Genomic DNA, 15,586 nt, shown 5'->3' on the forward strand with positions numbered 1-15,586 from the left:
GGCAGGGGCACCAATGTCCCAAAAGTATGACGGAGGGTATTTACATATCATTTACGATAGTTCAGGGATATATTTGTCCTTTTTCCCTTAATCAGGTTTCATGATCCTAAATTAAAATAACAATTGCATAACCTAGTCAATGTGAATATTGATCTTCCATCAGTGACCTGCAATTAAGCATGTTGATTTGCCTTAACGAAATGCGAGGTACTTTTATAGAGACATTATTCTTTGTTATTGTTATTGTTATCGTTATTGTTTTTCTTTGTTTTGTTACATTCAAACCCATTTACACCCTTATTATTCCCACTTTTTAAGGTTGTGGCTACAGTTAAGAGTATTGAAGCATATAGTTGTTCGCTTGAATTCCAGTCAGTTTATATGTTGGAGAACAGTTGATTATCACAACTAGACAATCTTCTGTTTGCTACTAGTGATAGATACAGCCTGATTTTGATTTCCCAGATATTGATTAAAAGTGCTAACTCATAGGTTGGTCTTCATCAATAGGTTACATCATATGCTCATGGATCATCTGAGCTGCTGGGCATTCAAATAGATGCAGCAATAAATCCTGGTAAATGGATGTTGAAATAAGACCGTTACTATAATCAGCCCGTAGAAATTTACTCTTATCGATCTTGTATTAGAACTTATCCATGTTTACATACTCGGATCTATAGTTGTATTTTTTCTTGCTTTAATATAGTTGCTGCTACTAATTGCAAGACTTTTAGGTAATAGTGGTGGTCCTGCATTCAATGATGTTGGAGATTGCATTGGAGTTGCATTTCAGGTAGTTGCTTGTCAGATTTGGATAATGGTTATTCATGTGACCAGATTCTTGCTTCTTTGGGCTTGCCACTTTAGATTACACAGAGTCCTCTCTTTTAGGGAACTTCTGTAATGCAACTAGTTTGAAATGATTACTTAATCACATAATTGAAGTAGTTTATTTTATCGCTGCTGTTATCTTCATCTGTTTTAAAAGACATTCTGATGCTAATTTAAGAGCTCGCCCCAAGGCAAACCATAATACTATCGCTTGGGCCAACTAGGGGTGGTAACATGCTTATGGTCATGAGCTCTATCAACAGTTCTTCAAATCACTTTTTGTATTTGACACTTCTTTTTTTATTTTGCTTGATCTATTTACTGAATGAGTTCAATAACTCCTCAGGGTATAAAATGTTTTCTAGTGCATTTGCCTTAAAAACCATGATGATCAGCATACTGTTCTTCCACTATGTTTGACAAAGTTATGATCTTCTTCAAGAATCTCATGTTATTTGTTTTTTACTTTATGTGTTGCTTTCATATTGGTATTGCTGACCCAACAACTTCTTTAGGTTTACAGATCCGATGATGCTGAAAATATTGGCTATGTAATACCTACTACAGTTGTATCTCATTTTTTGGAAGACTACGAGAAGAATGGGAAGTATTGTGGTGAGTCTGTCTCCTTTTCTGGAAGTATCTGCTCATTCAGGCCACCTAAATGGCTAGGGATTTGCAAACAGTCTGTTTTGTTTCCAGCTACACAGTTTAACGAAGATTACTTATTTCTTGGATTAGATTATGACAACTGACTGATCTCTGAGATTAGCTTCATTTCAATCTGTTTGGTCCAAATTCCATATATGTTTTTAATCTACATCAAGCTTGGATTTCTTAAGTTCGATTTTGTTGCTGGAAAAATCAATTAATATGCAAATGTAGACTAAATAAAGCGTACTTTTGAATTGCATGTTATAGAAAATACTCAGTTCTAAACTTCAAACATGTGCTTATTTTGAATCTAACCAACTGACCACTCCACCTGCTCCTATTTCATTTGCCAATCAAGTAATTTTGTTGTTGCCTGTTGGCTTGTCATGATGTCTATCTGTTATTGTGTAATGATAATGCTTGATGGGAGAGGGATTAAGAGAAACATTTAACTCCAGACGGTGGTTGGGTTTGCTAATGAGAAGGCGGCTGGACGAATGGAAACTTCACTGAGCAGCTCAGCCTGTGACCTGAAGGCATATGTGGAAGAAGCACGTACACCACTTGGTTCTGTGAAAGGAAAAAGGAGAGTATAAGGTGTTTCTGAAATAACTAAAAAATTGGCATTATTAATGTGTTTAAGAGTCGTGGAAATAAGGGGTTGGCTGCACAGGGGCTCATGGATTTTTGTTGGTGCCTAAGAATTTTGCTTATTTTATTTGCTTCCCTGCTATCCTTAATCACAATATTGACTTATGCTTTCAGGCTTTCCTTGTCTTGGGGTGTTGTTGCAAAAATTGGAGAATCCAGCGCTACGTGCCTGCTTAAAAGTGCCATCTAACGAGGTCTGTTTATGTCCTATACAGAATGAAAGTCCTTCATCTGCTCTTCAGAGTGATAGTCTTTCTCTGTATAGTTCATCAACCCCCCCCCCCCCCCCCCCCCCCCCCCCGCCCCGCGCCGCCCCCCCCCCCCCCCCCCCCCCCCCCCCCCCCCCCCCCCCCCCCCCCCCCCCCCCCCCCCCCCCCCCCCCCCCCCCCCCCCCCCCCCCCCCCCCCCCCCCCCCCCCCCCCCCCCCCCCCCCCCCCCCCCCCCCCCCCCCCCCCCCCCCCCCCCCCCCCCCCCCCCCCCCCCCCCCCCCCCCCCCCCCCCCCCCCCCCCCCCCCCCCCCCCCCCCCCCCCCCCCCCCCCCCCCCCCCCCCCCCCCCCCCCCCCCCCCCCCCCCCCCCCCCCCCCCCCCCCCCCCCCCCCCCCCCCCCCCCCCCCCCCCCCCCCCCCCCCCCCCCCCCCCCCCCCCCCCCCCCCCCCCCCCCCCCCCCCCCCCCCCCCCCCCCCCCCCCCCCCCCCCCCCCCCCCCCCCCCCCCCCCCCCCCCCCCCCCCCCCCCCCCCCCCCCCCCCCCCCCCCCCCCCCCCCCCCCCCCCCCCCCCCCCCCCCCCCCCCCCCCCCCCCCCCCCCCCCCCCCCCCCCCCCCCCCCCCGTGCTTTGTTTTCCCTTTTTGTGCGTGTAATTGCTGAATTCATTGATCAATAAAAAAAGTTGCCTGCTGCTGACAATTATCAATTAGAATACATAGGAACACATTCGGAGAAACAATTTAAAGAAAATGTGGAAGGCATCCTTAGGCTTAAGCGTGTGAAAAATTGAATTTATTTGGGTATGGATTTGAGCTGAGTAAAGCTAACTTTTCTTCATAAACACCAGTGGTGAACTTTTTAATAGTTGACTGATTTTTATTTAAGAGGAAGTCATCCTGAATGAAGCAGCATTTACAATATCTTCAGTGTTCTGGACACTTCTGGTCTCTAATAATACTTTGTGCCTCATCAGGAAAAAGAAAAAAATTAGTCCTACGTGAAAGCAAACCCATTTTGAAATTCATCCAACTGAATCCACCTTGGCAGTAACATGTTCTGAGACATAGATGTGTAGTGGTTACTCAGTTGATTGTGTGGAAAATTTGGTACTCGTATAATGCTTCTAGACGTCCTCTTATACAGCTGGTTTTTCGTTTGATAGGGTGTACTCGTCCGGAAAGTTGAGCCCACTTCTGACATCAGTAATGTTGTGAAAGAGGTATTTGTATTCTTTATTTCAGCAGGTTATTGCTGATTTTACTGTTAAACATTGATTTCTTTGCACCACTATCAATGTCAGCAGTTGGTAGCTCTGTTCTGATAATGACAGTTAATTTAGGCCAGAGAGCCTCAGCTTAATGGTATTTATTTCACGTTCAAAGTTTTTGAAATATGTAACCCTTAGACTGCAACCTGCAAATGGATGGACCATAAGAAAAAATATTTGATTTGACTGGGTAGTGACAAATGAGAAACTAAAATAAAAAGTCTTTGTTGTCATCAGATGCCCCCTGGAAGTCATAGGCTCATGGCTCCAGGCATCTACATTATTAAATAGTGTACTTCACTTCTTCTCCGTCCATTTGTGTCAATTAATTTGATTTAGTCATTACAATCGGTTCTTTCTAGAAAATAGTGTGATCGATTAATATAGTTATGTTGACTTCCTCCTTCCTTTATAGCAGATAACTTCTTTGAAACAATAGCCACTGAGGATGTGTCTCTAAATAGAGCATAATGAACATGGAAGATTCGTGTCGCCGTGTCTAACTAGTTTGGGATTTGGTGTTATTGATTGATTGAATATGGACTAGGGACTCAAGTTATAGATTTTACATTCTTTTCATTAATTGCTACTTTTACAACATTGATTAACATGCACCATAGATGTGCATGACATGGATATTCTGTTGGTATCTAGTATTTATTTTGCCAGAACATCCAGATATTGTCCTATTACTAAATTAATGAATGAGAAAAGAGGAGTATACTAGAATCTTTGATCATGTTTAGTTAGTCCGACCTATTTCTACATTAGCTTATTTGATTTTTTCTCTTCTTATGTTGTTAGTTAAGTACTACAGAAATTTTCTTTGGATAATTGTTTCATATACATATTGATTTGGTAATGTCACTAAGTCGAATAATATTTGGCACATTTTTCCAGGGCGATGTCATTGTTAGCTTTGATGGTGTTCATGTTGGGTGTGAAGGAACAGTGCCGTTTCGATCAAGTGAACGTATAGCTTTTCGCTATCTCATTAGTCAAAAGTAATGTTTAATTACTTGCAAGAAGTTAAATTTGCATTAAAAGGTTATTCAGAGCCAGCAATTGGCTGTCGGATTTCGTCCCGCAACTAGAAGAAGATCGCTTCGGGGTCACTTTGACAAACATTTTTTTCATTACATACTTGATACTACGTTTGACAAACATTATGCACTTAATGTTCAGTTTGAATGTCAAACTCTGACTGTTAGTTCATGTAATGGTTACCGATTTTCAAGGCAACACTTCCCCCTTTGTCTTTTCCACATAAGTTTCTGCTTCAATTAAAATTTGCCAAAGCTAGCAGGGAATGCTATCATTTTATATACTATGAAGGTTGAATAGTCTTTTTTGTTTCTCTCCCGGTGGATCCATTTCCTTGGTGACTTTGAAATGGATATCAATTAATGCTAGTATTTCACTGAATCCCTAATGTCAAAACTCCAAACTCTCCCCATCTTCCATGTCGATGTTGATCCTGCATGTTGATTTATAAAGTATGCACATGCTACTGTATATTTTTCAAAAAATGTTTTTTCCTTTTCAGATTCACTGGTGATTCAGTTGAGCTTGGTATCATTAGAGCGGGAGAATTTATGAAAGTTCAAGCAGTTTTGAAGCCACGTGTGCATTTGGTATAAAATAAATGTTAGCTGACCCTTGGTCTTTTTGTTGACATCACTTGAATCTCAGTTTAATTTATATAGATCTGTTTGCTCTCATCTGAAGGTTCCTTATCACATAGAAGGTGGTCAGCCTTCATACCTAATAGTTGCAGGCTTGGTGTTTACCCCACTATCCGAACCACTAATAGAGTAAGATTTTCCATAATCCCTTGTATAGTTATACGTAGCTAGCAATTTGCTAGTTTTCAAGTACATATTAGTATAAGAGTTCTCTCTCTGATAACAACACATTCATATTTTATTTGGCAGGGAAGAAGAAGATAGCATTGGGGTAAGTCTTGACAAAATGATGATTGCTCGCAATGATTAAAACTTCTTTTTTGTTCTGTTTTGATAAGTCAATGATTAGAAATACTTTCTTGTCTTGATTGTTTTCTTTTAATTTTATTAGCTAAAACTATTGACCAAGGCTCGATACTCTTTGGCCAAGTTCGAAGGTGAGCAGATTGTTGTACTATCTCAGGTATGTATGGAGTAAGTTTTGGCCTTGGTAAATCAATTCATGGATATAGTGACTGAAATATTTATCCTTTCTTCTGTTCATTACTGGACTCGATAGTAGGACATACCCATTCCTGGGACATGGTGGAGGAACAGGAACAGGAACAGGGCACATTATCCTAAGGGTGATGATAGAGGTGGCAAAATGGTTAAATAGGCTTTAGCCTGCCCATTTGTCACCCTTGGGGTTCTAGTATACCTTATCACTTGCTTACCCATTTTTTCACCTCTAAATGATGCCGAGGGGTTAATTACAAAAATAATGCCACATTCAATGGTTTATTTTGCTTGTAGGTCTTGGCAAATGAAGTAAATATTGGATATGAGGATATGAGCAATGAGCAGGTAAGTTATTCGTATTCACTTAGATGTTATATTCCTACCAGTTGAATTGTAAACAATAATTAGTGTGAACATCAAACTTCAAATTAAGTCACGTGTGATTTTTCAATGAAGTGGATTCATATGCCGACCCCAACTAGCTTGGAGTTGAGGCATAGTTGTTGTATGCTGCTTCTATGAAGTCTCAATTTTTAATTTACTTGGCAGGTCTTGAAGATGAATGGCACCCGAATTAAAAACATTCACCATTTGGCTCATCTTGTAGATTGTAAGTGGTAATATACGTAGTTGAGGTCTCTTTTCTCTTTAGCTGAGCATTTACAAATTTATCTGTTTGTGCAGCATCCAAGGGCAAATATTTAGTGTTTGAATTTGAAGACAATATTCTGGTGGTTCTGGAAAGGGAGGAAGCCATGTCTGCCTCAGCTAGTATTCTCAAAGACTACGGCATTCCAGCTGAAAGATCATCAGATCTTCTGGGACAGTACGTTGATTCCACCATAGAACAAAGTGAAGCAACCAATCACGGTGAATTTGGCTATGAAGGGTTTCTTTGGTCTTGATCACTTAGCATATGAAGCTTGATCTTGATTCTCACTTGAAGGCAGCCATTCTTCCAAAGTGTTTCATGAATAAGATGGTTATTCTTGCAGAAAAAGATCTATTGTCACATTTGTAAACTTGACAGGGGAAAGAACTCAGATAATCTGCATGGTGACTCTACACAACAGTGCTTACTTGGCTACCTCCTTTGGTTTTAAATAAGATTGGCCCGCAAAGTGAACAACAATTATGTAGCAAATAATACAACTGATGGATGCAAAATATAAAAAAAGAAAATGTTCAGTTTAAATCAATGTGCTGGTGGCTATTGCCTTTAGGTGAAATGGAAGTTCATGGCCCTGCACATTTAAGTATGCAGCATTTCTGAGGTTTATTTTTACAGGTGTAGGATGTAATTATCAATTTTTAGGAAATTTTGAGAGTTGAAGGTTTTGTTACCATTCAGTATAGGCAAGATTTTTTTTTGTTCTTTCAGTTTTTCCTCCCCATTCCCGGTAGTAATCTTTCAAATCTTGTGTGTTACTTATATTTGCAGCAACAAGAAGTTTTGATTTGAAAAATGGAAGGTTAGATAAGATGGTGTATTTATTCACTTTCCTGAACCGTATCCGTATGTGGGAAATATCACATTCCTATGAGCTCAATATGTCATAGACTATAGAATGGACCTACCATACTCCAACCTACACAAGATTCCAAATTCCTGAACATGCTTACTTAGACCTTTTTTGTTTCTTTTTTCACCTGCTTACGAATCGTCTGCAGAAATGATTTAAATATTAAATGAAATGATCATGCAAATAGTTATCTGTATAAGCCAGTTTATAGCAAGGTAGTTTCCATATTTTTCAAGTTACTTATTGAGATTTTCAAGACGGTGGAGGTGCCAGACGCAATTTTGAAAATGGTTTGTCAGATAGAGAAAATTCCATAGAGGAAGAGGACAAACAAGCTCATGTGATATCTCAACAATTACCATTAACCAATCTTGTCCCATTGCCAATACATTCCAAGCTGTCTTCTTAGCTTCTTGATAATCAATCATAATGTCATTCTTTTCACCAAAGATAATACCTTTACTATTTCTGTGCCAAGAATAGTCAAAAGGGTGTCCACACCATTCATTAATGGCTTCCACTTCCACAAAGCCATTCTTGATTCCACTCATGATTTTCTTGATTTGCCAATCTTTTTATTCTTCTGTAGCTAGCATGCCAGCTTCAACTATTTCAGCTGCACCTGCATTGCCACCAATATCTTCTTCACCTTCACTTTCTCCAGATATAACTCCTCTGTTTCCTTCACCTGGTGGCTCAGAGCTTGCTCCAAGTGATTCCTCACTGCCCACTATACCTTCAACTCTCAGCCCACCAAATCCAGATGCTATGGTTGCTCCTGGACCTTTCATGCCATTTCAGCCTTCTGCCTCATTCTCATTTCACTCTGCAATTCCTCTAGCATCAGTTTTTAGTGCAATTCTGGTCTTTGGTCTGTAATTGCTGCTGCATTGTTGGTACAGATGGTATAATTTATTGTTTTAGTATTAAATATTCACACCATGTACTACTGTAGATTTATTCATATTGTTTTTGCTTATCAGAGTAAATAATCAGTCACTTATTACTAAGTTAATTGAGATGTATTGCCATTCTTGTATCTCCAAATAAGAAGGGTTATGATAAAACAATGACTCCACTTTGTCTAAACAAACTCAACAAGCTTTTTCATTCTCTGTTTGATTCAGTTGTCAAAAGAATACTATTCAAATTAAAATGATACTCTTCCTATACTAAAAAGAATAATTTTTGAGGTATAGTAGCAAATGAACAAAAAGTATAATCATTGAATATACTAGCTAAATTACTAGTGCTTAGGAGATTTGCTCTTCAAAAAACCCTTGTTTGATGCGTTGAGCTCAATGAGATTATCCCCCTTCATCCTGAGCCTGCTGTTTTCCTCCCTGAGCAAATCCAAAGCAGTTTCTCTTCATCTTTGTGCATTAGAAGTTGTTGTTGAACTCCTCAATTTCTTGGTGCAACTTTAGTACTTGATCAGTTTTTAAGGCTAAGGCCGTTTGATGCTTGGATTTCCTCTTGGTCGTTATCAGATTCTGAAATAGGATTTCTCGATGAATGGATCATATTTTGTGAAAGGACACTTGATTTGATCATATCCCTCAGCTAACCATGTAAAGGAGCTGTGGTCGTTTGTGGAAATACATGTAGTTCTGAATAATTAATGTTAGGGCATGAGGGATTACTTGATCATTTTCAAATTCCATGATGAGGTAGTATTCATTCCTATCTCTTGTGGAGTCCATTTTCTATTGTTTTTGGATATTAGGCGAAATGGTTTAGGCAATGAGTTAGTTGTTCATCACAGATTAAAGTAGTACTTATATTGGACCACTGTGATGAATGGAGTACTATTCTGTTCCTAGCAGCTAGTTGACTATAAAAACAACAAAACAAGAGCTAGAGTTGATTGAAGCCATGGAGAGGGATTACATTTCTTGTCAGTACCAGTCCGAGTGTGTAGTAGTGAGACCATGTTATGGATATGGATGGAGTTTAATTCCAAAAGTGGAGCCAGCAACGGTCCAAAATGTAATCTAATGAAATAATCAACTATTTTACTTACAAAATGAAATAATATCATGGAAGATACTAATTTTCTCATCTTTACCTTAAGTGATATGTGAGAGGTTCTACTAAAAATACAAAGACATACCTACTTCTTTTAAATATATATACACAATTTGGATATTATTTTCATGTTTAAAAATGGAAAGAAAATTAAGAGAAGAAAGAATACTCCCTCCGTCCCATTTTATGTGGCAACATTTGACCGGGCACGGAGTTTAAGAAATAAATGAAGACTTTGAAATGTTTACCAAATTGCCCTTTAAAAAGTAGAGTCACTTTTCTCTCTCCTCATAAATGTATTGGAGTATTATTTTAATATTAAGTGGGACCAACAAGGGTAAAAAATGAATTGTACCTTTAAATACTTTCCATATAAGGAAATGTGACATTCTTTTTGGGACTGACTAAAAAGAAAATGGTGCCACATAAAATGGGACGGAGGGACTATAAAGAAACTGTCTTTTCCTCTCATCTTCTTTCTAGAGTGTTAACTTCTCATTCCCATTCTTAGCTCTATCTTTAGTTACTTGTTATTACAGTACTTCTCTTTGTAATTCAAGTGTTGTTATTATAATTTGGTTATCAACGACTATAATGTTTATGTATTTGTATTGAGAATTAGGATTTGTTTCAGTATGATAATAGAAAGAATACAAACTTCTTTGGTGATTTCTATCGTAGATTGAAGCTCACGGAAGGACTAACATCTTCACTAATTGTAGTAAACTGACAAGTATGGTATTTTTGGCCAAATTATGCCATTATTTAAAGCAATTCACTAAAATAATACGTTTTTTAATTTTTTTACAATAGTAGTATAAACGTATTTCTCAATAACGTTTTAGGACCAGCTATGCGGAATATTGTAGTTGACGGTGTTAAGTATAGAAACGTTACTCAAAGTAACGTTTTTAGCCTAATATGTAACTTTGAGTAACATTTTTATAATACGTTACTATGATCAGTAATGTTTTAAGTGTAAAACGTTACTCAGAATCACGTTTATTAAGAATTCACGGGCCACCTATAAAAAGACAAGTGTATCCACAATAATAGAGTAATTAATATGAGCACCGACAACTAAACTTAACCCAACCCTGGTTAAGTTAGTTAACTAACTATCCATTTCCAACAATAAATCATCCTCTTCTTCTTCCTCTTCCAGATCTGAACAACAATGTCGTCGTCATTCCCTGAACAAGTGTTGAAGCACCTCTTCTCCTTGTTAACCTCACACAAGGACCGTAACAGTATATCCTTAGTCTCTAAGTCGTGGTACGAGCTCGAGAGGCGCTCTAGGAGGAGTGTCTTCATCGGCAACTGCTACGCCGTTAGCCCTGAGATTATGATCACACGCTTCCCTCAACTCACATCCATCTATCTCAAAGGAAAGCCCCATTTTGCTGACTTTAATCTCGTTCCTGACGGATGGGGTGCCTATCTTCAACCTTGGATTGCTGCAATGTCTCCCTCTTATCCTTGGCTTGAGGAAATTAGACTCAAGCGAATGGTTGTCACTGATGACTCCTTGGACTTGATTTCCACCTCATTTCACCATTTCAAGGTCTTGGTCTTGTTGTCTTGTGAAGGCTTTACTACCGATGGACTTGCTGCCATTGCCGCTAACTGCAGGTCCCTTTTATTGCCTTACTTATTTAATTGCTGCTCATACATAATGGGCATCTCCCATACACTTACAGAAAGAATTGAAATTGTTATTTGCACTTGCAGAAATCTCACTGAACTAGACTTGGGAGAAAGTGAAGTGGAGGACCTAAGTAGTGATTGGCTCAGTCATTTTCCTGATGGTTGTACGTCACTGGTGTCACTTAACATTTCTTGTTTGGGTTCTGAGATCAGCTTATCACATCTGGAGAGTCTCATTGCACGTTCTCCTAATTTGAAGACACTTCGGCTCAGTCAAGCTGTCCCCCTTGAGAAACTTCCACACATATTGTCTTGTGCTTCCCAATTGGTTGAATTTGGTACAGGTGCATACTCTTCTGAGGTACAGTTACAGTCTGATGTTTTCTCAAACCTCCAAGAAGCTTTTTCAGGCTGCAAGATACTTGAAGGCTTGTCTGGATTTTGGGATGTCATGCCAGCTTACCTTCCAGCTGTATATCCAGTTTGCTCCAGACTCACCTCATTGAATTTAAGCTATGCTACTATTCAAAACCCTCATCTTAACAAGCTCATAAGTCTGTGTCATAATTTGCAGAGATTGTGGGTATGTTCCAGTGCTTTGCTTTACTTTACTTTACTTTACTTGCCTATGTTTTCAGTCACAACATTCTGATAACTTAAGAGCATGATATCTTGCCTTGAAGGCAAGGGATTGTTTATAAGAGAAGCACACAAAATTTTACCTGTTTATCGTCTTGTAAATTCTGTTGACGGCAAGGATATCTAGGATAAAAATCATGATATGCAGATACTTTCCACTCATAAGATTGGCTAAAATAATTCACCTTTACCTTAAGTTGAAGTTATAGACCTGTACATGAAGTAGGATCTAGAAGATACATTCTTTGGTTGTATAATTCTCATACGCAATGGTCATATGACATATTTATCAATCTTAATGCTGAAGACTTTTTTACGAAACAGGTAACTTAACTTTTATGCTGAAGACTTTTTTATCTGTTCTCTTTTCCTGTGACATTCAAAGAATTTCCTGCTAATGGTTCTTTAATCTTTCTTGCTACAAGCTTGGAATAGTTGCTTAGTGTTTAAGACATTTCACTTTGAATAAATGTGACTACAGGTACTAGACTACATTGAAGATACCGGTCTCCAGGCGCTTGCCGGTACCTGTAAAGACCTGCAAGAACTTAGGGTGTTTCCTTCTAATCCCTTTGATCCAGAACCAAATGTTTCCCTGACAGAGCAGGGACTTGTAGCTGTTTCAGATGGCTGTCCTAAGCTCCAAACAGTTTTATACTTCTGCCGCCAAATGAGAAATGCCGCTTTGATTACTATTGCTAGAAACAGTCCTAACATGGTTTGTTTTCGCTTGTGTATTTTGGAACCTCGAACTCCTGATTACTTGACTCTTGAACCGCTTGATGCTGGTTTTGGGGCAATTGTAGAACAATGCAAAGAGTTGCGGCGACTTTCTCTTTCTGGCCTTCTTACTGACCGTGTGTTTGAGTACATTGGGACCCATGCTAAAAAGTTAGAGATGCTTTCCGTCGCCTTTGCTGGGGATAGTGATATGGGCCTCCACCATGTACTCTCTGGATGTGAGAGCCTCAGAAAACTAGAGATCAGAGACTGCCCCTTTAGTGACGACGCTCTTTTGGCTAATGCTGCAAAACTGGAGACAATGAGATCCCTTTGGATGTCTTCTTGTTCAGTAAGTTTTGGAGCCTGTAAGCTGCTAAGTCAGAAGATGCCTAGGCTTAATATTGAAGTTATAGATGAGATGGGTCCTCTGGACACGCAGCCAAGAAGCTGCCCTGTTGATAAACTTTACATATACCGAACAGTGGCTGGACCAAGGTTTGACCTGCCTGGTTTTGTTCGGATAATGAAAGAAGATGCTGCACATTAGCAATGGAAATTCACCCTCATGCTATTAATCCTCCTTTTTGTAGCAGGTTAAGCCATAAAGTGCTATGTCGAAGACCTCACATGCCATCAACTATTACCTCTTGGCTAAGCTAATTTACTGCATCAGCTTATAAAGAGTTAAAACTCTTGTGAGGTTTGGAATGACAGACCCAAGTTCTATACTTATATTAGTATCCTAATCCCAGTAACCGACCCCTATGTGTTGTTATGTATCATTGGGAATAAGAATTACTACTTTGTATTTTGTTTTAGGGGGAAGGGGGTATGTTCAACAATGTACATGCTAGCGATTTGAAGACTTTGTGCATCGTTATGCAGCTAATTTCATTATCTTTTCTATTGACTTGTTTTTCTGATGAGATTATGCCATCGTGTACTCATAAGTCAATAAAATTCATTGCATCCATGTACTAAGAATCTCTTCAGGAATTTTTTTTTGTCAAAATTTGAACTCATAATCAAGTGATGAGTTCAATGGAAGGATTAATTCTGAATTCACCTTTACAAGACAATGAGAATTCAAGACTTTAAATACTAGTGACCTACCATAGAAGAGCATCACTGGTACTCCTATCTAAGAAAGCAAATGATGGAAGTTCAAATGTGCACGAACGACTAAAGAGAGAGGCTTAATGAAAATATTAATTGGACAAGAACAGTTTTATTCTTTAAACTTTTACATCCATACACACTTGTGTCTTTTGCAACTGCTTCTTTGATGTTACTGCTCGCTCATATTCTTATACTTTTGATCCTTGAAGTGTTTCCAAAATATGTTCTATTCTGTACTTCATGACTGGTTGGCCTGATTTGGTTTTCTTGAACATTTTCTCCCTTAGTTCTTTCCTTCGAGATTCAGCTCTCTGCCTTTCTTCTTTCCTTGCTAGAATAGTGGCCTCTGTCTCCATCTTTGCCTTGTCATCCTCCTCGCGTTTTCTCTCATATATTTCTCTTAGGCTTCTAGCACTATTCTTCTTATTTCTTCTCCCTTCTTCATCCTGATATAGCAATTGGAATTAGAATGAACAACACTTTTCTAGTTGCGTTTTGGATTGTTACTTAACTTCCACAATTACAATTACTGAAATAGAATGGAAAAAAAAAAGAAGAGGAGATGGATAAATCACAAACCTCTAGTTGTCTTGCAGAACCAGAACCAGAAGGCTCTCCTTGTTGCTGCTTAACTATCCTCTTATATTTATTTACATATTTGGCGTTCTTATAGAACTCCCTTTGCTTTTCTGCACAAAAAGAAAAGCACAATTACAGATACAACATATATGCTATTAGAACCAACTGTTTCAGACCATAGATTTAGAATCGGCAGAGTTATTTTTTCGGTAAAAGCAATAATTTAATTCCCCAGTGTCGTAAGAAATACTTATGATGGCAGGGTTGTAAGTGTTGGTCTTGGTTTTGGCGTTTGCAAATGCTTCCAATGATAAGCCTCCTCTTCCTCCTCCTAATCTTTGCATATTCTTCCTCTTATCCTTGAAACATTTTGCTTTCTTCTTCGTTTCCGTCTCACCCGCCTTTACCATTTTCTTCTTCATAACGCCAAAATTTAGGATCTCAAACCCTAGTTTGTTCAGTTGGAGTCGAATGAACAAGACGATGATGAGATTTTACGTATTTCACCCTCCACGAACCGAGGCCCATAAGGCCCAAAGCTCCTCCTATCACTTTTGCCTTATTTTGTGTACCCTAAATTCAATTGTGGAGGAAAACCAAAACCCCATACATTTATTTTTAAAATATAAATCGTGTAATTAAATGTATTTTAAGGACAACCCGCGTATCAAATAAAAACTAAACTAGTGGGGCAGGCGTTAAATTATTTGGGAATATTGTGAAAAACATACCTATATGTGCCGTTTCTAATAATATATATTGTTCCAATTTATTTATTTTTGGAAAACTTTTAAAAATGACTATAGTTTAAAATTAATTAGAGATCTATAGTTATAGTGTGCTTAATTACAAATTATAGCTTTGGAGAGGAGAGAGACAAGAAAGGTGCGAGAGGTAGAATATTTGTTGTATTTATTGTATCAGCCATCATACAATTGATTAAGGCTGGCAACGGAACCGGGAGGTACCGGTATCGGTTCCATCTCGGTTCCGGATAGTACCAGTTCGATCCGGTATTGTGCCGGTTCGGGAGGGGTAACGGGACGGAAACCGGGATTTACCGGTCCGTCCCGGTTCCGGTCCGGTTCGTTTAGTTTTTTTTTTTTTTAATCTGAAATTTCAAAATTAGCCGTTGGGCAACGGGTTTTGGGCCCCACCAACGGCTCTTTCACCCCATAACCCCCCATTTACACCTCCCTACCCCCCAAACTTTTTTTAATACCCCAAACTTCTTAAAACTACATTTTCATTCTTTTTTTTAACTATAAATACCCCTAATCTTTCATTCTTTTCACTCACAAAAATATCTTTTACTTTCTCTACTCTCTACTCTTTACTTTCTCTACTCTCTACTCTCTAAATTCTCTTATTCTCATCTTCTCGTTAAAATTACGAATTTGGTCTTTGGAAATTGGAGCTTCAAAATTCAACTTTCAATTTTTGCCTTCCGGTCATACACGTCTACTTTTTTAAGTAGACGTTTGGTACATTCGTTCCAACTCACTTTTCATTTAGTTTTTTATTTGTTTAC

General features: G+C 38.9%; 4 protein-coding genes across 7 annotated transcripts in view; 3 read left to right on the top strand and 1 right to left on the bottom strand.

Moving 5' to 3' along the window:
- Positions 1-7,167, top strand: part of LOC102605987 (protease Do-like 2, chloroplastic) — a 19,618-nt gene extending 12,451 nt beyond the window's left edge. The window contains exons 9-21 of one of the 4 annotated variants that reach the window (XM_006352739.2): positions 511-577; positions 738-796; positions 1,350-1,449; positions 2,254-2,333; positions 3,507-3,563; positions 4,512-4,615; positions 5,158-5,245; positions 5,340-5,425; positions 5,546-5,567; positions 5,688-5,759; positions 6,092-6,142; positions 6,347-6,407; positions 6,482-7,167. In XM_006352739.2, the coding sequence (XP_006352801.1) occupies positions 511-577; positions 738-796; positions 1,350-1,449; positions 2,254-2,333; positions 3,507-3,563; positions 4,512-4,615; positions 5,158-5,245; positions 5,340-5,425; positions 5,546-5,567; positions 5,688-5,759; positions 6,092-6,142; positions 6,347-6,407; positions 6,482-6,702 (1,068 nt within the window). In that variant the 3' untranslated portion in view covers positions 6,703-7,167. Of the gene's footprint in view, positions 1-510; positions 578-737; positions 797-1,349; positions 1,450-2,253; positions 2,334-3,506; positions 3,564-4,511; positions 4,616-5,157; positions 5,246-5,339; positions 5,426-5,545; positions 5,568-5,687; positions 5,760-5,855; positions 6,143-6,346; positions 6,408-6,481 lie in introns of those variants that run through there. The other 3 variants (XR_001474075.1, XM_006352742.2, XM_006352741.2) reach the window with 3 other exon arrangements.
- Positions 7,168-7,565: 398 nt separating this feature from the next.
- On the top strand, positions 7,566-8,390 carry LOC102578663 (classical arabinogalactan protein 26-like). Its single transcript, XM_006352743.2, has one exon. The coding sequence runs from the start codon at positions 7,831-7,833 to the stop codon at positions 8,197-8,199; it is 369 nt and encodes a 122-aa protein (XP_006352805.1). The 5' UTR covers positions 7,566-7,830; the 3' UTR covers positions 8,200-8,390.
- Positions 8,391-10,485: 2,095 nt separating this feature from the next.
- LOC102578999 (protein TRANSPORT INHIBITOR RESPONSE 1) lies at positions 10,486-13,280 on the top strand. The gene is made up of 3 exons (XM_006352744.2): positions 10,486-10,980; positions 11,080-11,578; positions 12,116-13,280. The coding sequence occupies exons 1-3, from the start codon at positions 10,526-10,528 to the stop codon at positions 12,902-12,904; spliced, it is 1,743 nt and encodes a 580-aa protein (XP_006352806.1). The 5' UTR covers positions 10,486-10,525; the 3' UTR covers positions 12,905-13,280.
- Positions 13,281-13,353: 73 nt separating this feature from the next.
- Positions 13,354-14,637, bottom strand: LOC102579327 (rRNA-processing protein FYV7). The gene is made up of 3 exons (XM_006352745.2): positions 14,306-14,637; positions 14,056-14,165; positions 13,354-13,922 (listed from the first exon to the last, which is right to left on the bottom strand). Exons 1-3 carry the CDS (start codon positions 14,475-14,477, stop codon positions 13,665-13,667), a joined length of 540 nt encoding a protein of 179 aa, XP_006352807.1. The 5' UTR covers positions 14,478-14,637; the 3' UTR covers positions 13,354-13,664.
- Between the last annotated feature and the right edge of the window lie 949 nt (positions 14,638-15,586).

The sequence above is a fragment of the Solanum tuberosum genome, unplaced genomic scaffold, assembly GCF_000226075.1.
Source record: "Solanum tuberosum cultivar DM 1-3 516 R44 unplaced genomic scaffold, SolTub_3.0 scf00150, whole genome shotgun sequence".
In the NCBI taxonomy this organism is placed as follows: Eukaryota; Viridiplantae; Streptophyta; class Magnoliopsida; order Solanales; family Solanaceae; genus Solanum; species Solanum tuberosum.